General features: G+C 49.4%; 1 protein-coding gene across 10 annotated transcripts in view; it reads right to left on the bottom strand.

Annotated features, from left to right (window-relative positions):
- Positions 1 to 5,402: 5,402 nt before the first annotated feature.
- The window catches only part of EXTL3 (exostosin like glycosyltransferase 3), a 131,893-nt gene continuing 110,514 nt past the window's right edge, over positions 5,403 to 26,781 (bottom strand). For 9 of the 10 annotated variants that reach the window (XM_075048894.1, XM_075048902.1, XM_075048895.1 and 6 more), the window contains 4 exons: positions 12,675 to 12,802; positions 9,044 to 9,188; positions 7,918 to 8,046; positions 5,403 to 5,984 (listed from right to left, as the gene is read on the bottom strand). In XM_075048894.1, coding sequence (XP_074904995.1) covers positions 5,775 to 5,984; positions 7,918 to 8,046; positions 9,044 to 9,188; positions 12,675 to 12,802 — 612 coding nt within the window. In that variant the 3' untranslated portion in view covers positions 5,403 to 5,774. Of the gene's footprint in view, positions 5,985 to 7,917; positions 8,047 to 9,043; positions 9,189 to 12,674; positions 12,803 to 23,710; positions 23,730 to 26,781 lie in introns of those variants that run through there. The other variant, XR_012653279.1, reaches the window with a different exon arrangement.

Here is a 26,781-nt window from a genome sequence, read left to right as displayed (position 1 = left end):
ATGGCTGTAGGGATTTATAATGCCCCCACAGCACCAGCGCTCCCCTTTCCCTGCCAGTCCTGCTCCCCACACGACCACGCTGTTGAATTTAAACCTTTTTTGTTTGTTTTAAACAGGAAAGCGATGTCACAGTACCTTCGCTACCCTGGCCCATGGGTGGAAAAGCGGTCACCTAATTAACCTGGGAATGATGGACCCAATGTGACCCTCAGCTTTGTGATGCCGCTGGTGCCTGGCCCTGCAGGAGTATTTTCTTGCATTTCCAGCTGGGAAAAAAACCCAGATGGTAATTTCCCTTTTCCTGCCTGTCTTAGTGGGGCCAGGGCGTAAGGCAGGGCCATGGGAGGGTGCAAGCATCCGCACTGGTGACTGCAGATCCTTTACCTGGGCTTTTGCAGGAGCTGGTTGCTTTTATGGCACTGATGGGCAGAACAGAAACACAGGGAGCAATTTCAGTGAAATAATTGCTTTTTATCAAGGAATGTGTCATCTGAAAGGGAAAAATTTGGCGTAGGGGAGTGGAGTGTAAAGCACTTCCCCCGCTGCTCTGCCTTGTGGTAGAAGGGAATGAATTATTAGGGGGATTTATCCCCTCCTCCACCTCTCCCCAGCGCCTGTTCCTCCATCCCAAGGTACAAACCCTCCTATAGGGAAAAAAAGAAAACCAAACAGGAACCATGATGCTGTGACTCGTCTCACCAAGGTCACATTAGTTACAGCTGTAAAAATTATTTGCTTTAACAGGAGATATTTATCTGCTGTGTAAGGGCTGGTAAAGCCTCACGAGCAAATCTGCTATGGTCAAGCCAGTGCCCAAGATGCTGCTGGGCTCATTGAGGAGCCAGACCCCCCCCTCCCCCCAAAAACTAGCGTCTCACCACTGCAGCCAGGTCAGTGCCTTTGAGTGTGGTTTTCTGTGCCCTTAATGCTGTTAGCACTGCCTTCCAGCAATATTTTGGAGGCAGGTCCTGGGCAGATCACCCACCTTCTCCCTTCTGGGATCAAAATAATTTGGGATTTCCCTGAAACCTATCCTGGAAATAAAACCAAGCACAAACAATCCCATTATGGATGAGCCATTACTCCAAGGCAGTAGGGAAAATAAAGGGCACATTTCCCAGGGGAACAGCAGCAAGGGCAGGTGCCACAGGGGTGAACAAGCGTCCATGGAGGAAGCTGGCTGCTCAGGAAGAAAGGCGAAAAAAAAAAGCAGCAGAAAAGGAGAGAGAGGAAATCCAGCAGTGTCCAGGAAATCCTGCGGGATTTCCAGCCCAGCATGGAGAGGAAAGCCCACGGCACAGCCAGCTCTGTTCCGCCCGTCCGCTCCTCCCTGTAGGGTTGAAGCTGGTGGAAATCTGGTTAAAAATCACACCTACCTGGTTGTTTTTTCCACCAAGCGGAGCAGGGCTCTGGAGAAGGTGCTTTTTGGTTGGCTGCGATTTAAATCAGCGATGCAGAAATCGAAAGGTTTCCGCTGCCTCCCCTGGGTCTGCTGTCCTGGCTGGATGTCCCCAGTGCCACCAGCAGCCCTCTGTCCCCGTAGTGGCTGGGATGTGATGTCCCCTGAAGTTACGTGGGGCTCTGAACCCCCCCTGGGGCTGGACTGGGGCGGGGGGGGTCTCTTGGCCCAGCCATGACCTCACCCAGGGATGCGACGGGGTTTCACACCAGACGCTGCCATCCCCGAGGGATTTCCGCTATTCCGGACCAGCTCACCTGCCCCTGCTCCCTTGGGAAATGCAAGCCTGGGGAGAGGCTTGTTTTTGGGGAGCCCCAGCACCACGGAGCAGCACTGCTGCTGCAAGCCCTGTCCTGGTCCCAGCCCCCGGCAAAGCAGGCACGGAGACGCTCTCAAGTTAAACTCTCCATTTATTGGATCCTTTTACAAAAAAACTCAACATTGTGCTCGTGTTGAAGGAGTGTTTCTTTTCTCTCAGTTTTTGCCTTTGTTTTTTTTTTTTTAAACCTGGTGCTCACAGAGCAGTTAGCACAACCACGGCGCAGGGGAGGGCAGGGGCTGTGCGACACGAATGGGGTACGGGGGGGTCCGCGTCACCGCAGACGATGCTATTTACAGCAAACGTGAAAAAGACCTCGCTCCGCACCCGCCGCCTGCAACCCCTGGTGCTGGGTGAAGCGGCAGAAATGTTGGAAAGGGGAAAAGGCCTTTTCCTTGGGAAAGGTGCAACCACCGAGAGACCTTCCCGTCTCCTTGAGGCTGGGGGTGGCGGAGATCTCGCGCCCCAGGCTGCTCTGTGCTGGAGCTGGGATGAATCGTACAACCTAACCTGAGCTTCGGAGTTACCCTGGGACCCCCTGAAAATCACAGGAGAGCCACAGGTAGCAAGGGAGGATGTTGGGGACAGTGGCAGGGCTGGACCGCTCTCCAGAAATGCCCCTCTCCTCCCTGATGGTGGAGGGAAGCCTAAGGACAGCTCAGATCCAGGGATGTCTCAGGAGCAGAAAGTCGGGTTGTGAATCACGGGTCTGTACTCCGGAGGGGTTTTGGGGGCTATTTGGGAAGATTTCGGAAAGAACCACAGCAGCAGAGGACCGGGAGGGACAGCACCAGCCCTGCAGGTGGGGAAGGCGATGCTCTCGCTGGTTTTTAGTTTCTTTATGGCACCCCGTCCCTCCCAACACTGCTGCCGCCCAGCGTGTCCCCCCCAAGCAGCCGCCTCAGCGACTCGCAGCACCCGTTTACCCCTTCACCCCCCAAATTCTCCCCCTTCGGGGGGTCTCAGCAAGGAGGAAACCGTCCCACAACCCACACAGCGATCCCATCACGCAGCCTCTCCCCGCACAACCACGACACTTCGAACCCAACCCCTGGCTACCACAGCACCGGCAATCCTCCAAAAAACCCAACATTTCAAGCAAGAGTTGAGCGCGTCAAGAGCCTGGGAAGAACAAGAATTTGGATTTCCACCACTGATCTCTACATTTCTACTGGTCTTGAACTGAAACGCACCAATGGAAAGGATGAAACCCCCAACCTTGGGTCAGCTGCCAGCTCTGACTGCAGCCAAGCAATGAGACAGCAAAGCCCAAGCCCCACCGACGCAAACCCCAACGCAAATACTTCACATCACATCCCCATTTTCCAAGCTCCCTGTATTACTGTCTCTCACCAGAATAACAAAATTCCCCTTAAGGTTTTTTCAAAACAAGTTGTCGAGAAGCGTATCTCTGTTTATATAAAGTGCAATCCACAGCTGCCAGCATCCATCCTTACTCCCTTTTGACTCCTGCCGTGCGGGCAGAGGGCTGGGGAAGGCAGAGCTGCCTCCACCCTTGGATGACACCAGGCACCTGTGCTGTACTTGAGCAACCACATCACTGGTAATGAACCACCTGTTAACGAGGGGAGAATTAAAGCCGAGGAGTGTCAGGCCCCTCAGGGATGCTGAAGCTGGTGCAGTTGCTGAAGAGTGCCACATTTCCACTCTGAGCAGGGGCAGAAAACATCCTTCCAGGTGTTTCGGGGCCTCACAGGAGTCTCCAGTTGCATTTTTCAAGAGACTGACCCTTCACATGCTCCGTTTCAAGCACCTGATGTTAAAACAAAAAGAAAGTGGAAGGGAAAAAAAAACATACAGAGAGGAAAAGACACCTTGATTGTATTTCGGTGCGGTCTGTAGTGCTGGTGAAGGCACGAGCCGTTGGCTCTGCTGGGGACAGGCTGCCCCTTCCCTTCCCCTTACCAAGAAGCAAGTGTCGGTGACCCCCACCCATGGGCTGACGTGAAAATCTGGCTGAAGCACGGCTGGAGAGGCCACATAACACCCCAAAAATGTGGTGCAGGCTGCAGGGGAGGAGTGGGGAGAGGGCTGACCTTACGAGTGAGCCCAGGAGCTGCTGATGGACCGTCCCCACTGCTCCTTTTTTGGGACACAACCAGGTGGTAACATCCTTCTGCTGCAGGGTGCCGGGATGCTGAGCTGCAAACTGCCACAGTGGAAGTCAGGCCAGGAAAACCGGGGACATTGAGGTGAATCACCATCTACCCAGCAAGAGCTTCTCCAGGCTGCTCTTAAACATCTGGGACGCACTGAGGGAGAACATCACACAAGAGAGGGCAACCTGTGTCCTTCCCTCTTCTTACAGGCTGGGATCAAAGCAGAACGGAGCAGCGAGTTGAGCGCAGAGGTCGGGCGATCACACAGACGTGACGGCGTTTTGCTTTGGTGGGAGACACCAACTCCAAAAACAGCCCCGTGAAGGTGATGCCAGCAGCGTCTCCCACTTCACGCAAAGGAAAGGTCTTGGCTGGATTAACCTTTGAACGCAGCCCGAGGCCATGGCATGAGTGTGGACGGGATGGGGGTTTAAGGCAGTTACGCTGAGGCCCACGGGCAAACCTGACGTGGGCACATTTCGTCCTGGGATGGGGGACGGGGCAGAGCAGGGACTCCGGCCCACGGTGCAGCCCCAGCTCCGGCACAGGCAGGCTGGGCTGGTACTTTGCTTCGGCTCTGCTTAGCTGCGTACAGATTAAGGGTTCAGTGTCTTCTCCTTCCGCCACTCTGCAAAAATGTGAAGCGATCTCAAGAGAAGGCCCCGATATCCCGACTGCCATCGCACCGGCACTGAAAGCTGAACTACTGCCTGCTCCCCCTGCAGCGACCGGGCACTGCGAAGAGCTGGCTCTCGGCAGGCTGCGTCCATGCTTGGATGCTTCTGGGGAAGAGGTTTATTTTTTCAGCAAAGGCTCGCGCAGCCTATCTCGGGGTGCTGCCGGAGCAGCTCTCCAGGGCTCTCGCAGCTGCCTTTGGTGCTGCAGCGGATGTAGAAAACTGCAGGCCAAGGCAGCCTGCTCGAATGCACGAGCCTGGGGCATTGCCAGCCCCTGCTGTGCTGCAGATGGATCACTCCCAAGCCCCAAACGCACTCCCTGTCTTCAGAGGTTTAGCAGCACCTGCGGTGTGCCACGTGGGCTGGAAAAAGGACACCGAGAATGAGACCGCGGCAACCAAACTCCCCCAGGGCTGTGACACGGGACCTGGTGCAGTGCTGGGAGCTGGGAAAAGACCCTCCGGGGCCAACCTCTTCCCTGCTCGCCCCTCTCCAAGGGCAGGGCTCAGGGTGGTGAGCAGAGCAGAGCAAAGAGCTTGTCACCAGACGACACCTGAAAGTCCTCAGTAGTAGCCACAGGGCAAGACGAGCCAGGACACGGTATGCGGGAGGGGAGGAGAAGGGCTGCCCCACGGGAGAAAGGATGGGGACAACAGTGGTGAGCGGAGCTGCCTTGATACTGGGAATAACCTCTCTGCAGTCAAACACCTCCAACCTGGCCTTGCTACGGTCTCCCTCGAGTGGGCAGACAGGTCCAGAGGGGAAAACAGGGTGGGTAGGGTTGGGGGAAGAATAGAAAAGGAAAAAAAAAAAAAAAGCCTCACGCGGCAAATCTAAAACACTTTCATTTTAAATAACAATAATTATAATTAAAAAGAATGGCTGCCCTTGGCTAGCAAAGGGGCAGAGCTACTAGCCAACACACCATTCCTCAGTGTACAATCCTAGGCAGTGTCTTTACAGAAGCCGTGAGATCCTGTTCCTTGTCGCTCAGTCGAGTCGCTGTGGGGAAAGTGGGAAGGGAGGGGAAAACGTGCCCATCCAAATCCAGGACGTCCCTTTTGCTCCACAGGAGGGAGGCCAGAGTCAATAGCAAAAGGTGTTTTGCACTCACAGCCCCATCAAGAAAGCCACCCTCTGCCCTCACCCGCCTCCGGCCGAAATTCGGAGAGCCGAGGGTGCCCAGCTGCCGCCCGCTTCTAGATGAACTTGAAGCATTTTGTCTTGTCGTGGGGCAGGCGGGTCTTGAAGAGGACCGAGTCCACGCGGAACTGGGTGTACAGGAGGGGCATGTACCCGTACACCTTGACGAAGAAGTTGATGCACTTGTGTCGCTCGTGGAAGTGAGAGTCATCGTGCGAAAGCGCCTGGGGGCACCCGGGGCAGCGGAAAGTCCAGCGGGAGGTCACCTGGAATGAGACGGACAAAGATGGTTGCTGACACGTTTGCCTGCAACACCCCGCGGCTGGGGGAACACCCTGCCTGTGCCCAAGGCACTGCGTGGGGGGACTTGGCTTGGCGTCCTGTGTGACATGCTGCAGACTGGGCACAGATTTGGCCGTGCTCTCCCTGGCTGCCACGTGTCCCTTGGAGGGTGTCCAGGCAAGGAAGGACATGGTCCACATCAGCTCTGTCAGAGCAGAGACTTAAGGGGGGGACATGATGATCTACTAATGCTTAGTTACTTTTTTCTGGTTTTATGTTTAAGAAGCTGTTTCAGGAAAAAAAAGACCTTGAGAAACCAACTCCTTTCCTTTCACAGACTACAGATAGAATCATCGAATCACAGTATGGTTTGGGTTGGAAGGGACGCTTAAAGGTCATCTAGTCCCACTCCCTGCCATGAGCAGGGACACCTTCAACCAGATCAGGTTGCTCAGAGCCCCGTCCAACCTGACCTTGAATGGTTCCAGGGATGGGGCACCGACCACCTCTCTGGGCAACCTGGGCCAGCGTCTCACCACCCTCAGCATAAAAAAAATCTCTTCCTTATATCTAGTCTGAATCTCCCCTCTTTTAGTTTAAAGCCATTACCCCTTGCCCTATCGCTTCAGGCCCTGCTAAAAAGTCTGTCCCCATCTTTCTTCCAAGCCCCTTTAGGAACTGGCAGGCTGCTGTAAGGTCTGCCTGTAGCCCTCTCTTCTCCAGGCTGAACAACCCCAACTCTCTCAGCCTGTCCTCATAGCAGAGGTGTTCCAGCCCTCTGACCATCTTTGTGACCTCCTCTGGACCCGCTCCAACAGGTCCATGTCTGTCCTGTGCTGAGGACCCCAGAGCTGGACGCAGGACTCCAGGTGGGGTCTCACCCGATCGGAGCAGAGGGGCAGAATCCCCTCCCTTGACCCGCTGGCCACGGATGCTATAAAAGAATTAGCCATTTGGGGTGTCTCTTGTTTTAGGCACCCAGAGGAAAATCTTTGGAGGGGGCTCCTGTTTTCAGGCTGAGGGGCCACCCACTGATGAAAGGGCCTCCTGTCCATGCTGAATCAGACATCAGACATCCCGTTGCAGTACCCTTTGGTTTTGGTCTGATTCTCCTCTCAGCTGCACCAAACTCTACAACCTCCACTTCACAGTAGCTCCAGATGGGAAGAACACCACACGGAAAAACCCACCCGTCGTATTTACGGCCAAGACCCATCTCTAAGGCAGCTGGCCTGCGACAGTGAGACATATGCAGGGCTGTAAAGACCAGTTTGCCAGCAGCAATAAAGAGCAGAATGATCTGCATCCAAAATTCATGCTCAAAATTGTGACATACATTTGTTATCACTGGGCAGGAATATTTCAGCTAGGCTGCAGTGTTTAGACCAACAGCCCTCCGCACACAGATAAGTCTAAATGTCTCTGGAAAGCTACACGAAATCAGCAAGAAAATCATTCCTACTTGTGCTATATGTTATGGAAATACAGAAATTTTTCCTTTTTGGGAAGGAAGGCTCAGAAGGGCCTTTGCTAAGCCAGGAAACCCTCCGGTCTGAGCTGCAGTAAGTCAAACCCCAACTCATCTGCTTGCCATGGCAGGGATTTGACTGCTTCTAAGGGGTTACAGTGAGTTTTCACACCTTTTTGAACACACACTACATCTCCTCGAGGCCAGAGGCCATGCTGACAGCCTTGAGCATGTCACGCTTGCAACGCAGCACTTCAGAGAGGCAGTGCAGCCAGATTTTGGCAAGGGCAGCACATACTGCACAGCACAGCTTCTGCACTGAGATAAAGGGAGCTGGATTTCCCCTAGAGCAGTCTCCTAACATGCTTCTGGCCTTTCAGAGACATCAACCAAACCACTGTTTCTCCAGAAATACAAAGACCAGTACAAGCATCCACCCGGCGCTTTACCTTTATGGGAGGTTTTCTTGTCAGGTGAGAGACCAGGAAGTTCATGGCGATGTCCTCGCAGTTGATGTACTCATCCACCATGTCGCGGATGGCTTGCGGCATCACGTAGGAGTACAGGTAGGCGTAGTACTGGGGAAAGGATAAAAAAGCACAACGTTGCTCAAGGTGGACCCAAGCAGCAAGTGCCCACCATCGCTGGTGCCATCTGCACCAGGCCTGGAGCAGTCGTGGCACCACAGGTGAGTATCAGGACGACTCGCTGGGACATGTCTGACTCAGAGCTCAAGGACGCCAGTGGAGAGACTCCCCATAATGGAGTTAATCCTGCATCCAGAAGATCTACTTTAGCCACAGCAAATCTACCCCACAGCCAGCACCCTGACCAAGTCCCAAGGCTCCTGTAACTTCTGAAGTTGAGAAATAACGGTTTCAGCCCCCTCAGATCTTGCTGTCTTTGCTGCTGCAGAGTCAGCATGGCAGCAGTAGCTGGTGGATTACCTTCCCACCGTGATATGACAGCTCAGGACATTCCCCTTGGGAAAACAGCCCATTCTTTTCTCAAGGCCTGTTTGCCCACTGTTGTCTCTCCCATACAGAGAGGCACACATCACGGAGCCACTTTTGGCACTGCTCCCTTCCAACATAAAGAAACCAGCCACCTCTCACACCTACCAGCCAACCTGTGCCACCAGGCAGCTGCAGAAACCCATGACTTCCCTGCAAATTGCAACACTTGTGAGTCTGTTAAAGATGCTGCAGTAAAGACGCATGGCAGGCAATCCCATGGCCCGCCTCACCCTCACCGAGACCATCGCTGAAACACGCTCGGCCCCAGTTTCCATCCACCTGCTTCAGTGCCGCGGAGCTTCTCACATGGCACAAACAAAGGCAGCTCCTCGAGGAGACCGCTTGCTGGGACACAGACCAGTTGCTGGCTGTGTTTCAGTTTGGAGAAAGGGAGGGAAAAGGAGTGGTGAGCTCCAAAATGTGTTCTTTTTAGGGAAAAAAACAAAACCAAAAACCACCACCAAAAAAAAACCCCAAAACCCATCCCCACAAACATACAGACTCTGGTTGCTCTGAGAAGGAAGGGAAAGCTCAGGGCTTTGTGGTGACAAAATCTCACCTTATGGAAGAAGGCAGCACCAGTGAGCACCATAGAGAGCTCGCAAGAGTAGTTAGAGTTGTAGAGCCAGGACTGATGGGGGATGTCCCACGCGTGGTAGCGCCCTGGGAAGCCAACGATGCGGTCCCTTGCCTCTCTCCAGACACTGCAAACACAAAGCCTTTCAGTGAGACACAAACCCGGGGACCCTGTCTGGAGATGAGCATGGCTCTGGCTGAGAACCACTACACACAGGACTATGCCCTCGATGCCAACGGACCAGATCCCAAGATGGGGCTGCAAGTGATAAGAGATGCCTATACATAAAAAAGTTTGGCAACTGCTCGTCCAAAGAACGGTCAACATACATTGTAGTTTGGGCAAAAAGGATTAACATAGTTAAAGCATCCAATTACCTTGCTTTAAAGTCCATTTAATTTTTTTAAAATAAAAATAAAGAGAATTCCAACATGCAAAAGACGTCTTTTTACGTAGGCTGTGCAGTGCAAACTCACCCACCTCCACAGCACCGAAGCTCCACTGTCGGTGGGAGGGACCGACTGGCTGTCACAGCTGCCTGAGTGACACCTGAACAAGGTCTCACCCTGAGATAACTCTGATTTCTTTCCTATTGTAGTGCAGGAAAGGGGTGAATGCGGAAATCTTGCCTTTAATGGACAGGCAGAATTTGTTGACCTTCTCTTGTTAAAGGTTAAGAGCTGTTAGATGTGAACTGAAGCACACCTTGGTCAGCTCTCCCAAGCACAGACCAACGTTGCTTGGTACAAAGCTGAGCTGCTCACCTTGGTCCTCTCCTAGAGGCATGTTCAAGTTGCTTTTTCACAGGGAAAGTGCTACTACCTCATAAATTAGGGCATTTCTGAATTCTAAGGGCTGTTCTGTAGGTTTAAAAGAAAACTAACAAAAAAGCCCAGTGACCCAAAATTAGTTTCTGAATTATACAGAGAATGGAAAACATAAGACATCGGATGGAAAGGCAGAGAAAGAGACAGGGAAAGCCAGGAAGATGGGAAACTTCGATTTGCCACCAGCTTCCCACAGCCCATGCAGGGGCATCACTGCACAACACATACACCAGCACTGCTTCTCTCTTATTTCCCTTCTATGGAAAGTCCAGAGCAGCCAAGGCTTGGCCTGGGAGCAACCCAGCACCTCCTGGCCTCTTCCCCCAAATCCCTGGGACTTTCCATCTCCCACAAGCTCAGTTTCTTCCTCTGTAAAGCTGAGGTAACATCAAGCTCCCTTTAGGAAAGCTGCTGAGATGCTGAAGACCCTGGTGCCTCCAGATGGAGGATCTGGAGTGCCAAACTGCCAGCTTCCCATCCCAAACCAGCATCCGGCAGCTTCCCAGGCTCTGTCCATATGGGAAAAACCTCTGGGGCCGTACGCACATCCTTCGCCCTAACACACGCTCACAGTTGAGCCATAGGGAATTAAATCGTGAGGTTTGCATGTGAAAGCGTGGACTTGCTTAATATTCTGCTCTCCTCTGAAGCACACTCTCCTCGAGAGAAATCCCACAGGATAGCTGCAACACTGACAGGACTAATTAAGAACAAAGTCAGTGCCTAATGCCTAACCTGGGAAATACAGCCAGCTTCCACTGACAGGGGTGCCAGCTTCCTTTGGATCATCTGATCCCATCTCCCTGTCCAAGTGACTCCAGACTACAAGAAACAAGTCCCAGGCGGCAGCCTGTTGGACACAGAAGGGTTTTTCCCTTCTTCACAGGCACAAAATAGGGCAGAAAATGGCCTTTTTGCTTTTTTTCCCCTCATGTGCATGCGAGTTCCTCCCACAACCCCTGTTCCCATGGAGAGGTACAGAAGCAACGGCTGCAGGGCAATGCCAGGCTGCTGAAGAGACTGAGTTTCCAAGAGCCCTGAGCTTTCATTACACTTACTGACACAGACAGGAGCAAAGATGTGTTTATTGTTATATCCTCTACTCAAATTAATGAAACTCTGATATAACCTGGTAATGAAAACTGAGTAATTAACACCACCAGCAGCTTCCCTGGCACTATCCTCCCAGCAAGCACTTATTTGCTGCAGTTGCTGTCAATCCAGCGTGATTGTTTTGAAAAGCCAGAGTCGAAACTACTCATTCCCTTTCACTTCTCCCACGCCTCGCTTTCCTATGAGCATGACACTTTTTCCTTCCCAGCTCAGCCAGAAAAATAAGGATTTCTCCAGAGAATTGTTTTGGGTGTGCTCCTCAGAAAGGTTTGCTCGGGTGCCTGCCTCCCGTCCTCTCCTGAGCAGCAAACAGAGCAAGAAGAGGCTCTTCCCCCAAGAATTACAGCCTGAAGCAAAGTTTTGACAAAACACAGTTGTTATGGGCAGAGGTTCACTGAATCGCCAAGACACTGTCTCTTCCCTGGCAGAATCCGTTAACACAGGGAGACTTTGCGGGAACAAGGTGTTTGTAAGCAGGGATATGAGTGAGAATAATATGCGGCACTTATAATTTTCAATGATGCTCTCCAGGGCTAACTGGTAAAGCCTCAGCCAGGCACTGTGGATAAGCAAAGGAAAACGGAGACCAAAGAGGGGGAGAAAACAGCCAAGTTCAGATAAAGAGCCTGAAACAGGGTATGGAAGGGAAAGTCAGGAGTCCTGACGCCTACTCCCCTGCTTTAATCACTTTAACACCTCATTTGTCATCTCTCAGAGAGAGCTTGTTGGGTTTCCAGGCATTTTGTGCCTTTTAATCTTCCTCCCAAACATGAGCCAACACGTTTTGGTGAGAGTGGAGAGCTGGTCCCCGTCTCCCGCCCCCCAGCCAGCTGCTGGGTGCTCTCGGATTAGCAATCACAGCCCCCGCTCCTGGGCTGGCAGGCTGACGAGCCGCAGCCAAACGAGTGCCAGCGCTCTCTCCTCGTGCCATCCTCACTCCCCGGCACCTCTTTGGCAGCCGGCAAGGTTTCACTCTACGAGCTGCAGGAGCAGCCTGCAGAAACCTCCCACAGCAGAAGCCCACATAACTGCTTTCTCCCTTGGCCCCATAATTGGGAAACTTTTTGCCAGGGCAAAGTCAAGGGAAAACATAGATACTGAAGCAGAAAGGGGGTGGGAATGAGAGCAACCAGCACCAGCCTTTTCTGTGTAACATCTGTCTTTTCCATGCTCTGCAGAAAAAAAACACCAAAATAGCTGTCACATCCCAATGTCACACGGAGCAGAGGATGGCAGTCCACCGTGAGCACACAAGCATCACGTCCTGCAGCGGCTGCGAATGTCTTGGCCTTGCCAACGGCACATGAAGGATAGAGTGCAACAGCCTCTTGGATTTGTTTTCCAGTTTCCTTCCACCCTAGGAAGCCACACACTCCCAAAACTATAAAGGGAACGTTGTCAGCACAACAAAAGCTGAAGAGTCAAGGTTAGGAAGCGCGAGAATCAGGGTTGCCTGGACAACCTGAAATCAGCCCACCTGCCTGCACTCATTAAACCGTTCATTACCGCATATTACGCCTCCAAGAAATTGAGTTGGAAAGCCACAGGAAGGAATGTGCTAGCCTTAATTCCGGCCCCAGCTTTAGCCATGAGGCCATACTACACCTGGGCAGACCCTGGAAGCAGAAAACATCAGTTTAGGTCTAAAGCCTACGTGCGTGGAGGCTACTCACCGGAACCCAAACATGATCTCGTCGTGGCGAAGGTGAGCATCGTCATCAATGGACAGGATGGCCTCCGTCTCGATCTCATCCCACGGCAGGAACCGGTTGTTCAGGCTGTTCTTCTCTGTGCGGACAACCTAAGAGATGAACACACAATAGTTACGGTGGCTCTACATGCCCAGAGAAGAGATTTAGGGGCTGGGGCTGCGCACTCCAGCTGCGTGCTCCAGCATTTTCACCCTGCTTCAGAGACCCTGTGATGGGGAAATGCTGTCTAAGAAAAAAGCATCCGCTCAGTCCGGCACCAGCTCCAGCTTCCAGCCTTTCTACCTGCTGCGTCCTGCCTGTCTCGTAGGACTGCCGAAGCCGAACCCAAGCCCCATGATGCCAGGTACCAGGTGTAATGGCTGGGCTTGTGGTCACCTGCCCTCTCACATGCAGGACGGCAGCTCTGCAGTAACGAAGAGAGGAAAACACAGCAGCTGCGGCTGGTCTCTCCTATGGTCCCCGAAGAAGTAGCCCTAGCAGCATTTCTCCAGTGCTGATCTAAACTGAATTGTTTCTGCAACTACCCATGATTTCTGCCTTGGACACAACTTGTCTGCAGTGCCTCCCTCTCTTAAAACTCTTCCAACCTCCCGGCCTGTGCAATTTCCCTTATCCCCAGCCACACACATGTAAAATCGCACTGAATTTCTCCCTCTTCTTCACTGCCCCTTCCACGCTGGACCCGTTCTCTCCCTTGCTCTTACACTTTTCGCCTGCCCTGGCTGATCTATAGTCACTCAGTTCATCCCGGGCTTCCCGTCCCATTCAATCCCTCCAGTCATTTTTCTGGCTCTCCTCTGAACAATCTCTTTTGATTTAAAAATAAAGTCCAGCCTGGTGAAAAGAATAAGGCGTCACAGCAATAAAACTCCATTAAATAAGATTACATTTGATCACACAAAAAAAGGCCACACTGAAACCATTAACAGTGGAAAATATTTGTATTGGGGATCTGCATGACAGCTGGTACGATTAAATTCCCATGTAAAGCCAGTGTTAGTGCTTTCATCTGTCAATAGCTGCTGGGGGTGGGGGGAAGGAACATTCGACAAGAACGCATTAAAATATTTCACTGAAGATCTATCAAAAGCATGAACAATTTATTGCAGGGAGGTGAACAAATTATGCAGCTCTAAGCCGTGGTGGAGCAGGGCCAGAGCCGAGCCGGCAGCACTCCCACCCCAGGAGGGCTGCGATGCAATTAGTAGCCATAGGAGAAGGCAAAAGCAGAGACAGACAATGCCGGCGCAGGAATTTCTTCCCCCTCTCCCTCCGAAGGTGGAAAAGCATGACAAAAATCAGCACGGCGTTTGTATTTACTTTCACAGTCAGCGTGAGCCAGCAGATGCTTCCAGTGATAGCTTCTCTATCTGGAAACTGCTGGAAAAGAGCAGTTGCAGGGATCACAGTTGGGAATGGGCGATGAGGAGGGAAGCGGGAGAGGAGGCAACTCCACACACTGATTCAGGGGAAGCAGCTGGTAAGACAGGAATCGAAAAACCAGGAGGTTTGGAATGGTATGGCCCTAAGGCACTGACCCAGGAGGCCAAGGAAGACCTGGACACAAGGAGGCCAGCACAGGCTTCGAGAAAACCACCTCCACAGAAGCATCACCAAACCCAACAGGCTGTGGGCATCCTCTGGATCCATCAACCAGGAAAGGAGAGGAGCCAAGAGTGGTCCCCAAATTGTCGACAAGGAGAATTTAAAATTTCTCCTACATTGCCAAGGCTCTTATCTGTAAATGGTTTTAGCAAACCCAAGTGCTCTTGCAGCTGCACCAGGAGGACCAGATCTGCTGGCTCAGAAACAGGGGCTGCGGCTCGAGATGGGGCAGCTGGGCCCCGCTCGGAGTTGCTTTTTAGACTGGAACAGCACTTTGGCAAACCAATACGACAACAAAACCAAGAACACTGCATGGAGCAGCAAAGCAGACCTTGGTGGGCGCTGCTGAATGCCTCCAGTGGGACAGAGGCACTTCACCTTCTTAACCAAGAGCCATAAGGCCCAAATTCCTACCCTTTTCTAATTAATCACCCAGTGCATTGTTGCATTTACAGGATCTGATTTTATTATGTGAGGGGTTAAACGCCTTAGGAAATTTTCTGCTTCCCACACCTGGCCAGCTCCTTTCCCACTCAGCACATGGGCAACCCACCCTGCACACCAGCCCTCAGCTGCTTCATGAAGACTTCAGGATCAGCAGCATTTGCAAAAACCACCTGAGAGTAGCTTTCATGGTTTCTGACACAGGCAAGGGCCCCTCCAGTAAATTCCAGTCTGGACCAGTTGTGAACTGGTCATCACTCTCTCCAGCTCAACAATAATATAAGATGAGTTTCTGAAAGCAGCACCTTTCTCCTGATGAAGTCCTGTGACCACCAAATTTTACCTCCCGTTGCAGATCCCACCTTCTAGGAAGTTTGCAAACTTACTAAAACCAGCCCCAATACATAATTTAGCCTTCTGCTAAAGAGCATGTACCACGCTGTGTCTCTGCTGTTACAATGGTATTTCCTCAGAAAGCCTGATCTCACTGAAGTCTTTGGGTGTCCTACTCATTAGGATTAGTGGACACTGGATTGAGTCCATAGTAAATTGATATGCTTTCCAGGCAAGGTCCTGCCTTGCTAGTTGAAGATGTATGGATGGACAAAGGACAAAAGAGCAGCAGCAGAAACCCCTCTCTGCCTCACTGATGTGCTGGGAAGTGGGTACCACTTTGAATTTATCAGACTCCTACTCACCGTGGGTCATCTCAGCTTCTCAGGAAAGATTCAGGTACCGCGTCTACAAACATCAACTCATTTTTGCTCCCCAAAGCTGAAAATGGCAGCGCGGAGGGTTTCCTATAGCACTGTCCTGCATTTTGTGGTCAAGCCACTTCTAAAGCTGCTGCCAGAGCGAGCCCCCGCGCAACTGTACTTTTTTGTGTCGACTCATTTCCAAGAAGACTGTGCAGAAGATGAAAGAGAATCCCGGGCCAGACCTGAGCTTTGGCTGCTATTCAAAACTGAGGGAGAGGTAAAGATGTGATGTTTAGCTCAGAGGTCCAATGACCCAACAAAGTCGGGGCTGTTCTTCACCTGAGCTTTGGAGTCAGGTCCACGTTCTTGCGTTGTAAACATCTGGACAGGAAGCAAAACTCGGCACCAGTTCTGCAACGGGCATGTTTCCAGTTACTCCATCAAGTCTGAAGCTTTGCAGGTCTGGAAGTGTCAGCGTTCAGCTTTTGCGTTTCACCAAAAATAGGCGTACTCCTGCCTTTCATCTGGGAGTATTTAAGATTTAAGCAGCCTGTAAATCAATATATTCCAAGGAAAAACCCAGCAAATTTATTGATTCTCTTGTTTTCCTGTAACTTGCTGAACAATAACATGATGCAACTACTGTCAATTGAGAAAGTGAAGCGGATCCTACCTCATACATCTGAAATTGGGGACCCCAGAGGATAGAGAGATCAGTGCACCGGCATTAAACTCTTCCCTAAAGAGAAGGATGCTACAAAGGAGCCGGATGCCTCCAAGCCTTGATAAGCACATACAATTCATCACATTAATTCCAGCAAACGTTAGAAGCAACTTAAAGCTATTGCCTTTGATGCCTTTTTCAAAGAAACTATCCCGATCTACAGCACTTTTAGGATGCAGCTAATTGTCATCAGACAATTATTCAGTGGCTTTTGTAAATCCCTGCACTTTCCCCTGGGCGACTACACCAAGGAAGCGCGTGGGGACCTGCAGGCAGCGATCCAGGATGGAAACGATGGGAACCTTCCTCCCATCTCTCTGTCCCCCTGAGATGGTTCAAGCGTGGTGCCTCCCCAGACAAGACCAGGTTTTGATCTTGACCACATACACTGCATCCTGAGCTGCAGAAACAAGGGCATCATGTTATCAGACAGAAAATGTAACTCTTGAGAAAGATAAAAGTGAATTTTTGGGAAACTTTTCCACTTTAATACAAGCAACTAATCTAGTAAAAACAGGTTAGAGGGAATGGGAAGAGTATTTGATTCAGGAACTTGAGACATTTCTCTCTCTTCTAAAGTTTTTACATTTCAATGGGCCTCTAAAAACACCAGATTTCTCAGGCGTGAAATGGACATTATGGGCACAAGCATACTCAGAAGCTTATTAGGCCAGCTGAAAAAAGAAGCATTACTATACCAGCAAAGTACAAAAAAAGTCTAATCCTCTCCCTCACATGGCATTAAATGAGATTTAACAATTTTTCATGACTTCATCACACACTTAAAATACAGCTGAATGATACCTTATTGCACCACGTCCTCGGCCACAGGTATTTCAGAGCACTCTTCCACTCTTCCAGCAGTAACAAATTAATCTCCCTCCACCACGTGTGGGACAGTGTGGAGAAAGCCAACAGATGCTATGGTGACTGCATATGATGTACAGGCAAGAGGCACATTATGTTGCCAAATTCAGGGATTTACAGGCCACAGGAGGTCACTTGATCATCTTGTGTGACCTCCATATATGGTGGACCTGGGGACTTGATGCAGCCACCCTTCCTCTGGAAAACTCTCATCACATGGCACCATAAAGCAGCTGTGAAATGACAACTCGGACAAAACTACAAAGCCACGAGAGCAAACTTCATGGCACTGGTTGAACAGTAATGCTTTCTGGAGAACCAAGAGCAGACCGCTAGTGGGGTTGACAGCAGTAAGTTAAGCCAAAAGGGACTTTCAAGTCACCTACATTAACCTTCTGCATGATCCAGGTCACAGGGACCTCATCTCAGACCTGAGCCGTGGCTGGCAGAAGCATCTCTGCCAGAAAGGCACCCTGTCTCTAATTGAAGACATCAGCAGTGAGGGAATCCATCCTTCCTCGGAGATGTTCACTCTCAAATGTTAACAACTCGCTCCTTGTTGTGAATTATCTGCCTTTGGCTCCCAGCTGCTGCTCCTCAGTGGGCTTCTTCCACCCCATAAAAGTACCCAGGTGCCACAACCAAACCCTCTCTCAGTTCTTTTTCAATGAGAATGAGGTCTCAAATCTCTCACCCAGGCCTGCTTCTCCTGCCCTTCCATCATTTTAATGACTGATTTTGCCACAATCTTGTTTCTCAACAGTCTCGAGCCAAGAGCTCTGTCAAAATGCAACAAAATATGTTCCCTCAGCAAAGCTGAAATGCTGCACTCCAGCAAAATAGAGTCAGCAGTTACCCTTACCCAAGGAGACTAAAATAGCGAGGAGGACATGAAATCAGCCAGTGAGCTACAAGACAGAGACAAATGCATTTACGAAAAAGCCACCTTCCCTTACAGCAAATGTTGAGCCTCCGAACACTGAGCAGAGCATCAGTGGTAGCACCTGCATGCAAACTCCACCGCCTCCAGACTCAAAACAATCCCAGAGCATGTACTTCTTGTTGTCTTATTTTGGGCTTTTCCTTAGGAATAATTTTTTTTAAAACACTTTGCTGTCAGCTAAATGGCCCCCAGCTCAAAATCATCAACTTCCTAAACAGTTTGCAAACTTTTGAGACAAACTGCAAGACCTAAAATGCCTCCAAGCATGCAACATACCACATTAGAAGTTTCTGCTCCTTTCAGCAATTCAAGGTGATTCAGTTCCACAACATGGGTTTTTTTTTGACTCAAGGAGCAAAAAAACCCCACAACTCTATGCAAGCGCATTTGCTCCTGGTGTTGTTCATAGCCGCTTTAGCCAAACGCATCTTAAAAACGTTAGCAAGAACTAAAACAGAGCATAAACCCAAAGACTGCCCAGCAATAATGTCCCTAACCAATACTTCATAGTACGTTTTTATACGTAAATACAAAAATGCAGTAAAATCAGTATCTTCCAGCAATCTCCTTGCTAGTGAGGCTTTATTCTTAAGCTTTAAATTAAGTGTCACATAATTTGACTGTGAAAACATGAAGAATGCCTATGCCCTTGGAGAACTTTTGACAGGTCAACTTAGTGAGCTGGATTGATTTCTGGGCAAAGAGCAAACTCTGCAAGAAACCAGGAATCTCATTGCTCACGTCAGGTCTTTACGAGAAAAAAGCCAGAAGGATGCCATTAGGAGGGCTGGATAATTTGGTGAGACAAAGAACAAGCTCTTGGGAAAAGGATCCATTTCCGTCATTTCCAAATACATGCCAATTCAACCCAAATGTGCTGGGGAAAAACAGCACCATAGGCAGTGTGGGGATGAGGACACCACGAACTCCCTTTCACCATGCAGCTGAGAATTACGGCACTGAAGACGTGGGAGCCAAATGCATCTGCCTCTTCTGCCTGAAAAGTTGACCTCGATCTACACTTCGAAGTTAAAAGCCGAGAGCTCCTGCCAGCACAGTCCTCCAAGGAGGATGCAGATTTACAACACTGCCAATCCCTTTTCTTGGCACCAACTCTGAACATTTTATTAATAAGATTCAGTGAAGCAAGTCTCCTGCTTTGCAGGGGAGCACTCTAGCCAGAGGCTCCGGGGTTGTGTCCTTTTGCTTGCCGCTGTCCCCAGAGCAAAGCTCTCTGCAAAACTCAGCTTAGCCCAATGGGGACAGTACTGACCTCACGGGTGGGTTCTGTCCGGAACCTCATCTGGGGCAAAGCTCCCAACGAGGACCCTGCTGTTCTACTCTGCAAGGAGGAGCAGGTAGGAGTTCAGATCCCGTCCATAAAGAAAAGTGGTAACGCATCTCCCAAATCACGGGTGACCAGTCTGACCACTTGGTGTGCCATCGGTGTGCCACCGTCATCCCCACCCATCAAGGAAGGTGAGATTTGCACATTTGGGAGCTAATGAACTTCATCCAACCCATATCCCCACATCCTCGTTTCAGGCTGCTTCCTGTCCACCTTGATGATGGCTTTTTCTTTCTGCAGAAAACACATGGGAAGTGAAGACTTCTCCAGCTCTCCCATGCGCCTGCAGGCTCACAACACACGCAGTTGCTCAATGTGGAAAGGAAAGCAATTAAAAATCAGCCAAACTAGGCTTAATAGAAGTTAGGGAGGGCTCTGTTAGCAGACTTTGGGAGATAGCAAACTCCAGCAGAGGGGAACAACGAGCAGGTACAAAGTATCCCTGAAACTATTCTGTAATCAGGCATTTATTTGCAACTCCTAGTCTGGACAAATTCAGACATCCTCCGATTAAGAAAGTTGCCCAGATCAACCCTTAAGATCCGCAGACTACCAGATACACCAGGGTCCCTTCCCTCTATGCATGAGCATACAAGTGCTAAGAATATTTACAAGACTCCTTAGAAGGAGTTATGTGTGTGCAGATTCACATTATGCATAAGCAGGATAAATCACATCTTTTTTTAACCACAGCTGACTCCATTCCCTGCTCCCTTTGCAACCGAGGTGTTAGATCAGACTGGCACTTGCTTCTCTGCAAATCCAACCAGAGATGCAGACGAGGAAGATGACAAGTCTGCCTGGTCCCATGAAACAGCAGCATCCTTGAAGCTATGTATTTTTTGGGGAGTGCAACTGTCAGAATGGGTTTGCACTGACCAGCTGGAAATCAAGCAACAAGTTTGGGATGTCAGATGGGGATACAGCACAGTGTAAACATCCCAGCTACGGCAGCGATTTTGACATCGGGAGAGGCTCCATATGGAAACTACGCACCTGAGGTTCACTCTCTTAAAGATGACTTTGATCCTGATTTCTCTCGTGCTCTGTGTTATCTTTCCCCCATTTAACATGTCAGGGAGCTGAAAAGAGGGAATAGGCCGGTCCCAAGGCAGGCACCATATGTGCACGTCGGCTGCACGATGAGAAGCCAAGCTTTCTGCCAAGGCAGCTGCCAAGGAGAAGCCAAAGAAGCTGCTGCCATCGCTACAGATGCCACCAAAAATCTCTCCAGCCCTCTACCCATTCCCAGTTAAGATGACGTTCGTGTGAATCACATGGGTCTGACCAAGACTGCAGTCTTTTTCCCTCAATTTTCTCAGCGTTTTATCACTACCTGCTCCTGGGCAAGCTAAGACACTCCACAAAAGCTGGCAAGATCACCGTGGCTCTCAGCCCAGACCTCAAATCTATTTAACTGCCCTTACCAAGGACAACTACAGCAGTGCTTATTGAAAACTATCAATTGCCTCCTGAAAGTACAGCATCAAACTGGGCAGCCCTGGGGTCCTGCCCTGCCCACACAGAACTGTTTCCTCCTGCCAATCTCAACTCCCACCGTGAGAAACCCCTCTCCGTTTGCAGAGGACAGAAATTTATCCAATTCCTACTGGCCAGCATCCTGCTTTCCAAAGCCAAAACCACACACTGAAAAGCACAGATCCAAGCCTTGAGCTCAGCCGGCAATTCTTCATTTCATGAGAAGTAAAATACCCTGTCTCACTCGATACAGCATGATGCTCCTCCCAGCACACAGCCAGGCTACTGGGGCTCTGTGGGTAGGCAGCAGGCAGAAGATAGGATGCTAGCATGGCCTTTCCACCGTTACCAAGCCCCTGGGATGATACCTTTCCTCCCTGCAATCACAATCTCATTCCCAGCCCGGACTCAAAAACTCGAAGAAATGAGTCCAGCACAACATGGGACTACAGCGCGTTTCTGACAGTTCCTGATGAGCTGCAAATCCAGGGGAAATTGCAGCCCTGCACTTTGACACACGTGTAAACATGGTCTTAAAGCTCCTTCCAGAAACATCACCAGCACTGGCAGATCTTAGCAGATTGGCATTTTCTAAAGAAATGGATGTTCTTTTGATTGTGAGTGTTTATGATAATTCATGTTTAAAAAACTTGGGATGCAAAGGCAAAATCACAGATGCAGAAAGCAGCTCTTTAAGGTGTTTGTTGAGACAACAACCTTCTGCCATTATCCTAGGGTGAACACTCAAATCCAGAAGATACTGATAAATGGACACAGATGCCCTAAATGAGCCCCGTTACCCTGGCCAAAGCCATCCTGGAGAGAGATCCAGGCTGCTGGGATCCACCTGCGTGAGAGGTGCAGCCGTAAGAGGATGTGCTCCTCTTGTGACTGGTTTCTCCCCACGAAACAGCCTTGCCGTCCCCAGCTGGCTCCCTGCTCTGCTCCAGCTAGTCTGGATGAAGCCCAGGCCACGCGGCGCTTGGCTCCGGATGGTGCCACACCACCATCTGCTGTGGCCAGGCAAGGGGGAGAGTGGGCAGGAGAAAGGAGACAGCACTTTGCCACCGGTGCTCATTCCCAGACCTCTTCCACATCAGTTCTTACCTACCCCGTACGTATTCTGTGGAATCTGCTCTCTTGCTTGGTTTGATGGCACTTGCACCGAAAGTATCAGTAATTTATTTGAACGTCCACCCAAATGCAGCTCTTCAGAAACACTCTTGGCAGTATGTTTCTTCAGTCGTCAACTGCCTGAAGATAAGACCCTGGTTTTTACAGTGGCTTCCCCTGGCAATTCTTCACCTTCTTGTTTTCCCTTTAATCTTTGCTTGTAAGAATAGATTTGAAAGTTACCGTTATCCCCTTTCTCATATATTAATTATTCTGCTGCTCCTTCCCCAGCACTTCCTCTTCACCTTGAAACAGTTACAGCCCCCTCCTTCATGCCCTGAACCTCCAGACTTCTGTGCTTTGCTACCTCCAACTTAAGGAATTCTCAAAATTTGAATGAAAAGGATTTCTAGACTATTTTAAGACTTACCTCCAGAGGTATGAAAAGAGTTTCACTGGAAGGGTATTTAGCTAGAAAGCTATCCGAAGGCAGCGTATACTGCATATAAATTGGCAAAACAGATGCATTTTTAAAATACGTGTAATTAAATAATGCAACATAAAACCAAGCATAAGTTATCCCCCGTTGAGAACAAAACCACACAGGAAGATACTAGTGGAAATACGTTTTTTAAGCTGATACTGTGTCCATGCACGTAATATGTGCAAACACTTGGTCTTTCTTTAAACTACTCAACTGCTATCAGTGGGTTGCTCGTCTCTGAGATGAGAAAACAGCTTGCGATACAAATAAAACTGATTATTTATTCATTTTCATACGGGTGCAGCTGTCGCATCTTTCTAGAGAAACTAAAGGAGAAGAATGCTTATTTTAGCATTAAAGGGATCTAGATACTCACTTATTTTTATTCCCTCTGTGCTGCTGTTAGTGGCTGTGCAATTAAAGATGCACGTTGAGTTGGTTGTCTGATTAGATTTATTTTACAATTATTTGTAATTATTTGGCTCCAAAGAACATCCCTGGGATAACATGCTGTCGCTTGCAGTTGAGGCTTTCAAATACCTCATCTCCCATTGCTTCATCTCACTCCTTTCTCAACTTTCTGAAGCTCCACTCTGCATTTTACATGGAAGCTCACAGGAGGGAAACTGCTGAGAGCAAGGGGACAGAAAAGCTCACAACCTAACTTCCATTAGCACATCTGGGATCACGAGCCAGATTTACAAGTTGCTGTTTGCTGTGAAACCAGAGAAAGCCATTTGAGAAGGGAAGATCTCACGCTGATAACCCCAATTTTGGGTTTGGTGGGGTTTTATTCTGGAATGAAATTGGCAACATCCAAAGACGTGATGATGTTCTGACAGGTGAATGAATTGGTGGTTCTTTACTGATGCTTTTTCAAGCTGCAGCTAGAAAAATACTGCAAACCTGCTTTCAACCTGGCAAATCCTGTCTTAGTATTCGAGGCCCGAAAATTCAGATGAAATTTATTCTGCCCAGCCTAGAAGCGGTCTCAGCGCTCAGAGCTGAAACATGCTGGGGAGACAACGGATTGCAGAAGTGTCTGTAGCAAGAGCACACATGGATTCAATGCAAGCCAGGGCTTACGTACACGACTATTTGACTTCTATAAGACAAAGTAACGCAAATAAACTAGAAATATCCTGTCCGCAGGGTTTCTGCTGCAATTTAAAAGTGGTGGTGTTGAACTGGCCTGCAGTCTGGCCCTTACCAGATGCTGATTCTGCTGCGAGGTTTTGCTCTTGTCCTGCTGTCCACGGCTCCTCCAGAGACCCTTTGCAAGAGGCCACGTGGGGTGTCACATCCAGCTTTCTGCAAGAAGGGTAATGATCCTGCCACCGAGACTTCTCTAGTGGCAGCACTGAAAGACTCATCCTAACAACAAAATACATTCTCAGAAAAACTCTGTTTTCTCAGCCTTCATTTTACCCTTTCGATCTTCAAGCTCTTGCTTCTGACAGTCTCTCAACTCTGACTTCATCCTCTGTGCCTCTTCTTCCTCTCTAAATACCCCTTGGCTGCTATAGTGGTAATTTTAATAGCAAAAAGGTTGTTGGATAAAACAGCTTGCTCTTCTAAAGCTCGGGGTAATGATATAATGCACTGTTGAAACTACTGGCATGCTCCAAGTCGATGCGGCTGCATTTTAACTGGTGCCGTCTATCCTTTCCTAATCTCACAGGGCAGCTGTTCGTTTGACAAATGTTTGCTAACAACTCAAAGATCTTTGGATGGAAATAAACTGTTAGAGGATTTTCAAAGGTCAGTCCTATACAATAAGAATATTGCCCTTTCAGGTTCTAAGTCACAAAACCCAACAAATGTGACCCAAGGCCCGATAGTGCAGCATCAACAGTGCTGGATGCATAAGGCTGAGACCCAGAAGCTTGGGGCTGGAGAAGCACAGCTCTATATCACTTAATACAGGAAAAATAGTAGCCTTATGTCAGCCTCCCCATGTCCATCCCCAATAAATTTTGTTTGCACTACAAAATTCAATCCCAGGGGAAGCTTTTTCCCAGTATGACCTCCCTGTCTCTACAGCATCCCTTCCTTGGCTCCGTGTCTCCATCAAGCCCGGGCGTCTGAGCTCTCCCCGTACAAGATCCAGCAGCGTGCTCAGGGAGAGCCGAGAGCTGATGAAATGGGGACACCTGCCTTGCATTTTCTGCACTAAAGTCATTTTGCTAATATTAGGTAAAACACAGAGATGCCATTTCTAACCAGCCCTCACTGTTGAAAAAGAGAACACACAAAGAGACAGAAAGAGGGCAGGCAGCATCTATTAACTCTTTTCACAAGGTGGAGTATTAGTGCCTGGAGCTCAGGGATGGGGGATTCAAACTGCTTATGGGTAGCAAAAACTTTCCAGAGCTAGACTGGTAAATACCAACAGCTCAGGAATAGATGTGCATACTGCCAGTAAGCCTACAAACAGATGCCACCTTTCTGCTTCAGATTTAAGCCAACTTTGACTCCTGAAATTCAGCAGGAGTTTGGTTCTGCCAGCAGATCCTTGCAGCATCCTGGCCCATCCCTGGAGGCGGGCAGAGCCCGAGAAGCACATCAGGCTGGAGTGATCACTGCTCTGAACTAGCTTTCATCTCCTGGATCTGTTTTGGGTATCGTAGGGAACCTGGCACTGCACCACGCAGGGCAGAGTTGCAGAAGGTTGGAGTGATACCCGCAGCCAGGACTGCTGCACGCTGCTTGGGCTAATTTGTTTTCAGAGCAGCTTGTGAAATTTAGAGCAGCAGAGTGAAAACAGGCCAGGAAAGAGCCCACGGCCAGGACTATCCTGTTCCTGTACTTGAACTAACCACAGAAATGCTGTGTAATACAGCCTGTACAGATGAAGAAGAAAAAGCCAACCAGCTCACAGAGGAACCGACTGGGAAAGCCTGACCTTATTTTGGCAAAAATATTCAGTGTTCCTGCCTCACTTTCCCAGCTGCGCCATGTAGGTGGAGTGCTCATCACAGATGTGGCAGGAGACATGTCAGGCCAGATACAATCTCAGTACATTGTCCTCCTTGGAAGAGTCATACGAGAGCCTAAGACGCACAAACTGCAACTCCCTGGCTTTATTTAAAAAAACAAGCAAAACCCATAAACTTCTGAAGTACTGAAGCCCTGATCTCTCTCAGCCCTCTACTCTTAAGACTCCACTAGCAAAGTCATGCACTTCTAATTTCATTGGAAAAGACACGTTGCTAGTCCCCTGGTCCATGCTGAGAAGTCTGGCAGCAAATGGACTGAGAGCTCAGGGATGGATCTGAGAAGGGCTGTCACATCTCATCTGCAAGACAGAGAGCATGCAAAAGTCAGCAAGGCGGTTAAGGAGCACCCTTGAGGTATCCTCTTCTTGCCAAGCCATCAGCTGCCATGCAATACCAGGTCATCAGCATCAATGGGAAGGAAACACAGCAACATCCATCTTAGAGATACAGAAATACACAACAGAGTCAGAGCATCTCCAGTGGAAGAAGAAAGTGCTGGAAACCCACGGGATGCAGTCCCAGGGGATTACTGGAAATATCTTCTTTCTGTTCACCAAGTGAGGCAGAGCTTATCTTTCCACTTCGCTCTTTGGCTGATAGCCCGGCTGCTTTAATTAACAGAGACTTTCATCAGTGCAAATCCTCAGTATTGTTGTACAATTACTTCTTCAGCAGGTTCCTTCTCTTTCTACTTGGTATCTGTCAAACAGGATTTCCACTACCGCAGAAAAAGAAAACGCCTGGCAGAGCAGGTGTGATTATTTTTAAATTTGTTAAAATTAGTATGTCTCACTGTTTGGAATACATTACATCTAACAATGCTGAGTGATGTTGTTCAGCATTTAAAAGCTGCTGTGTCCTATCCTAGAAGAGCTTTAGCGCTGGCATTCATATCTGTGGGCTGAAGGCATCCAAATGAACTTTACATCTCAACTAACAGAGGAAGGAATTGGGGTCAGACTATTAATTTACTGAGCAGCTACTAAAAAAGCTGGTATATAAACTTGGTATATAAGCAGAACCAAGACAGCATCAAGTTTGCAGGTAGGTTATTTTTTGATGGGAAGAGGACAGAGGATTTATTAATGCTTACATGGCTGGGAGCAGCAACCATAAAGAGCACTCAGGCATTCAAACCCACTTTTGACTTCCAGGTTTATTCCAGACTGGAAGTCTTCTGGGGACCTCCGAGATGAGAAGGCTGAGATCTCACTGGGAAAGTTCTGATGGGTCTGGATGAAATGAAGACAGCTTTCTGCCAGCACGTCTGTCCTCAAATCCATTATCTAGAGATGAGAGCTCTTTTATGTAATGTTAGAAGAAAAGAACTAGCAAACCCATACCACGATTCTCTAATCAGCATT

The sequence above is a fragment of the Buteo buteo genome, chromosome 17, assembly GCF_964188355.1.
Source record: "Buteo buteo chromosome 17, bButBut1.hap1.1, whole genome shotgun sequence".
NCBI lineage: Eukaryota > Metazoa > Chordata > Aves > Accipitriformes > Accipitridae > Buteo > Buteo buteo.
Note: the sequence above shows the minus strand (reverse complement) of the source record. Positions and strands in the feature narration are given on the sequence as shown.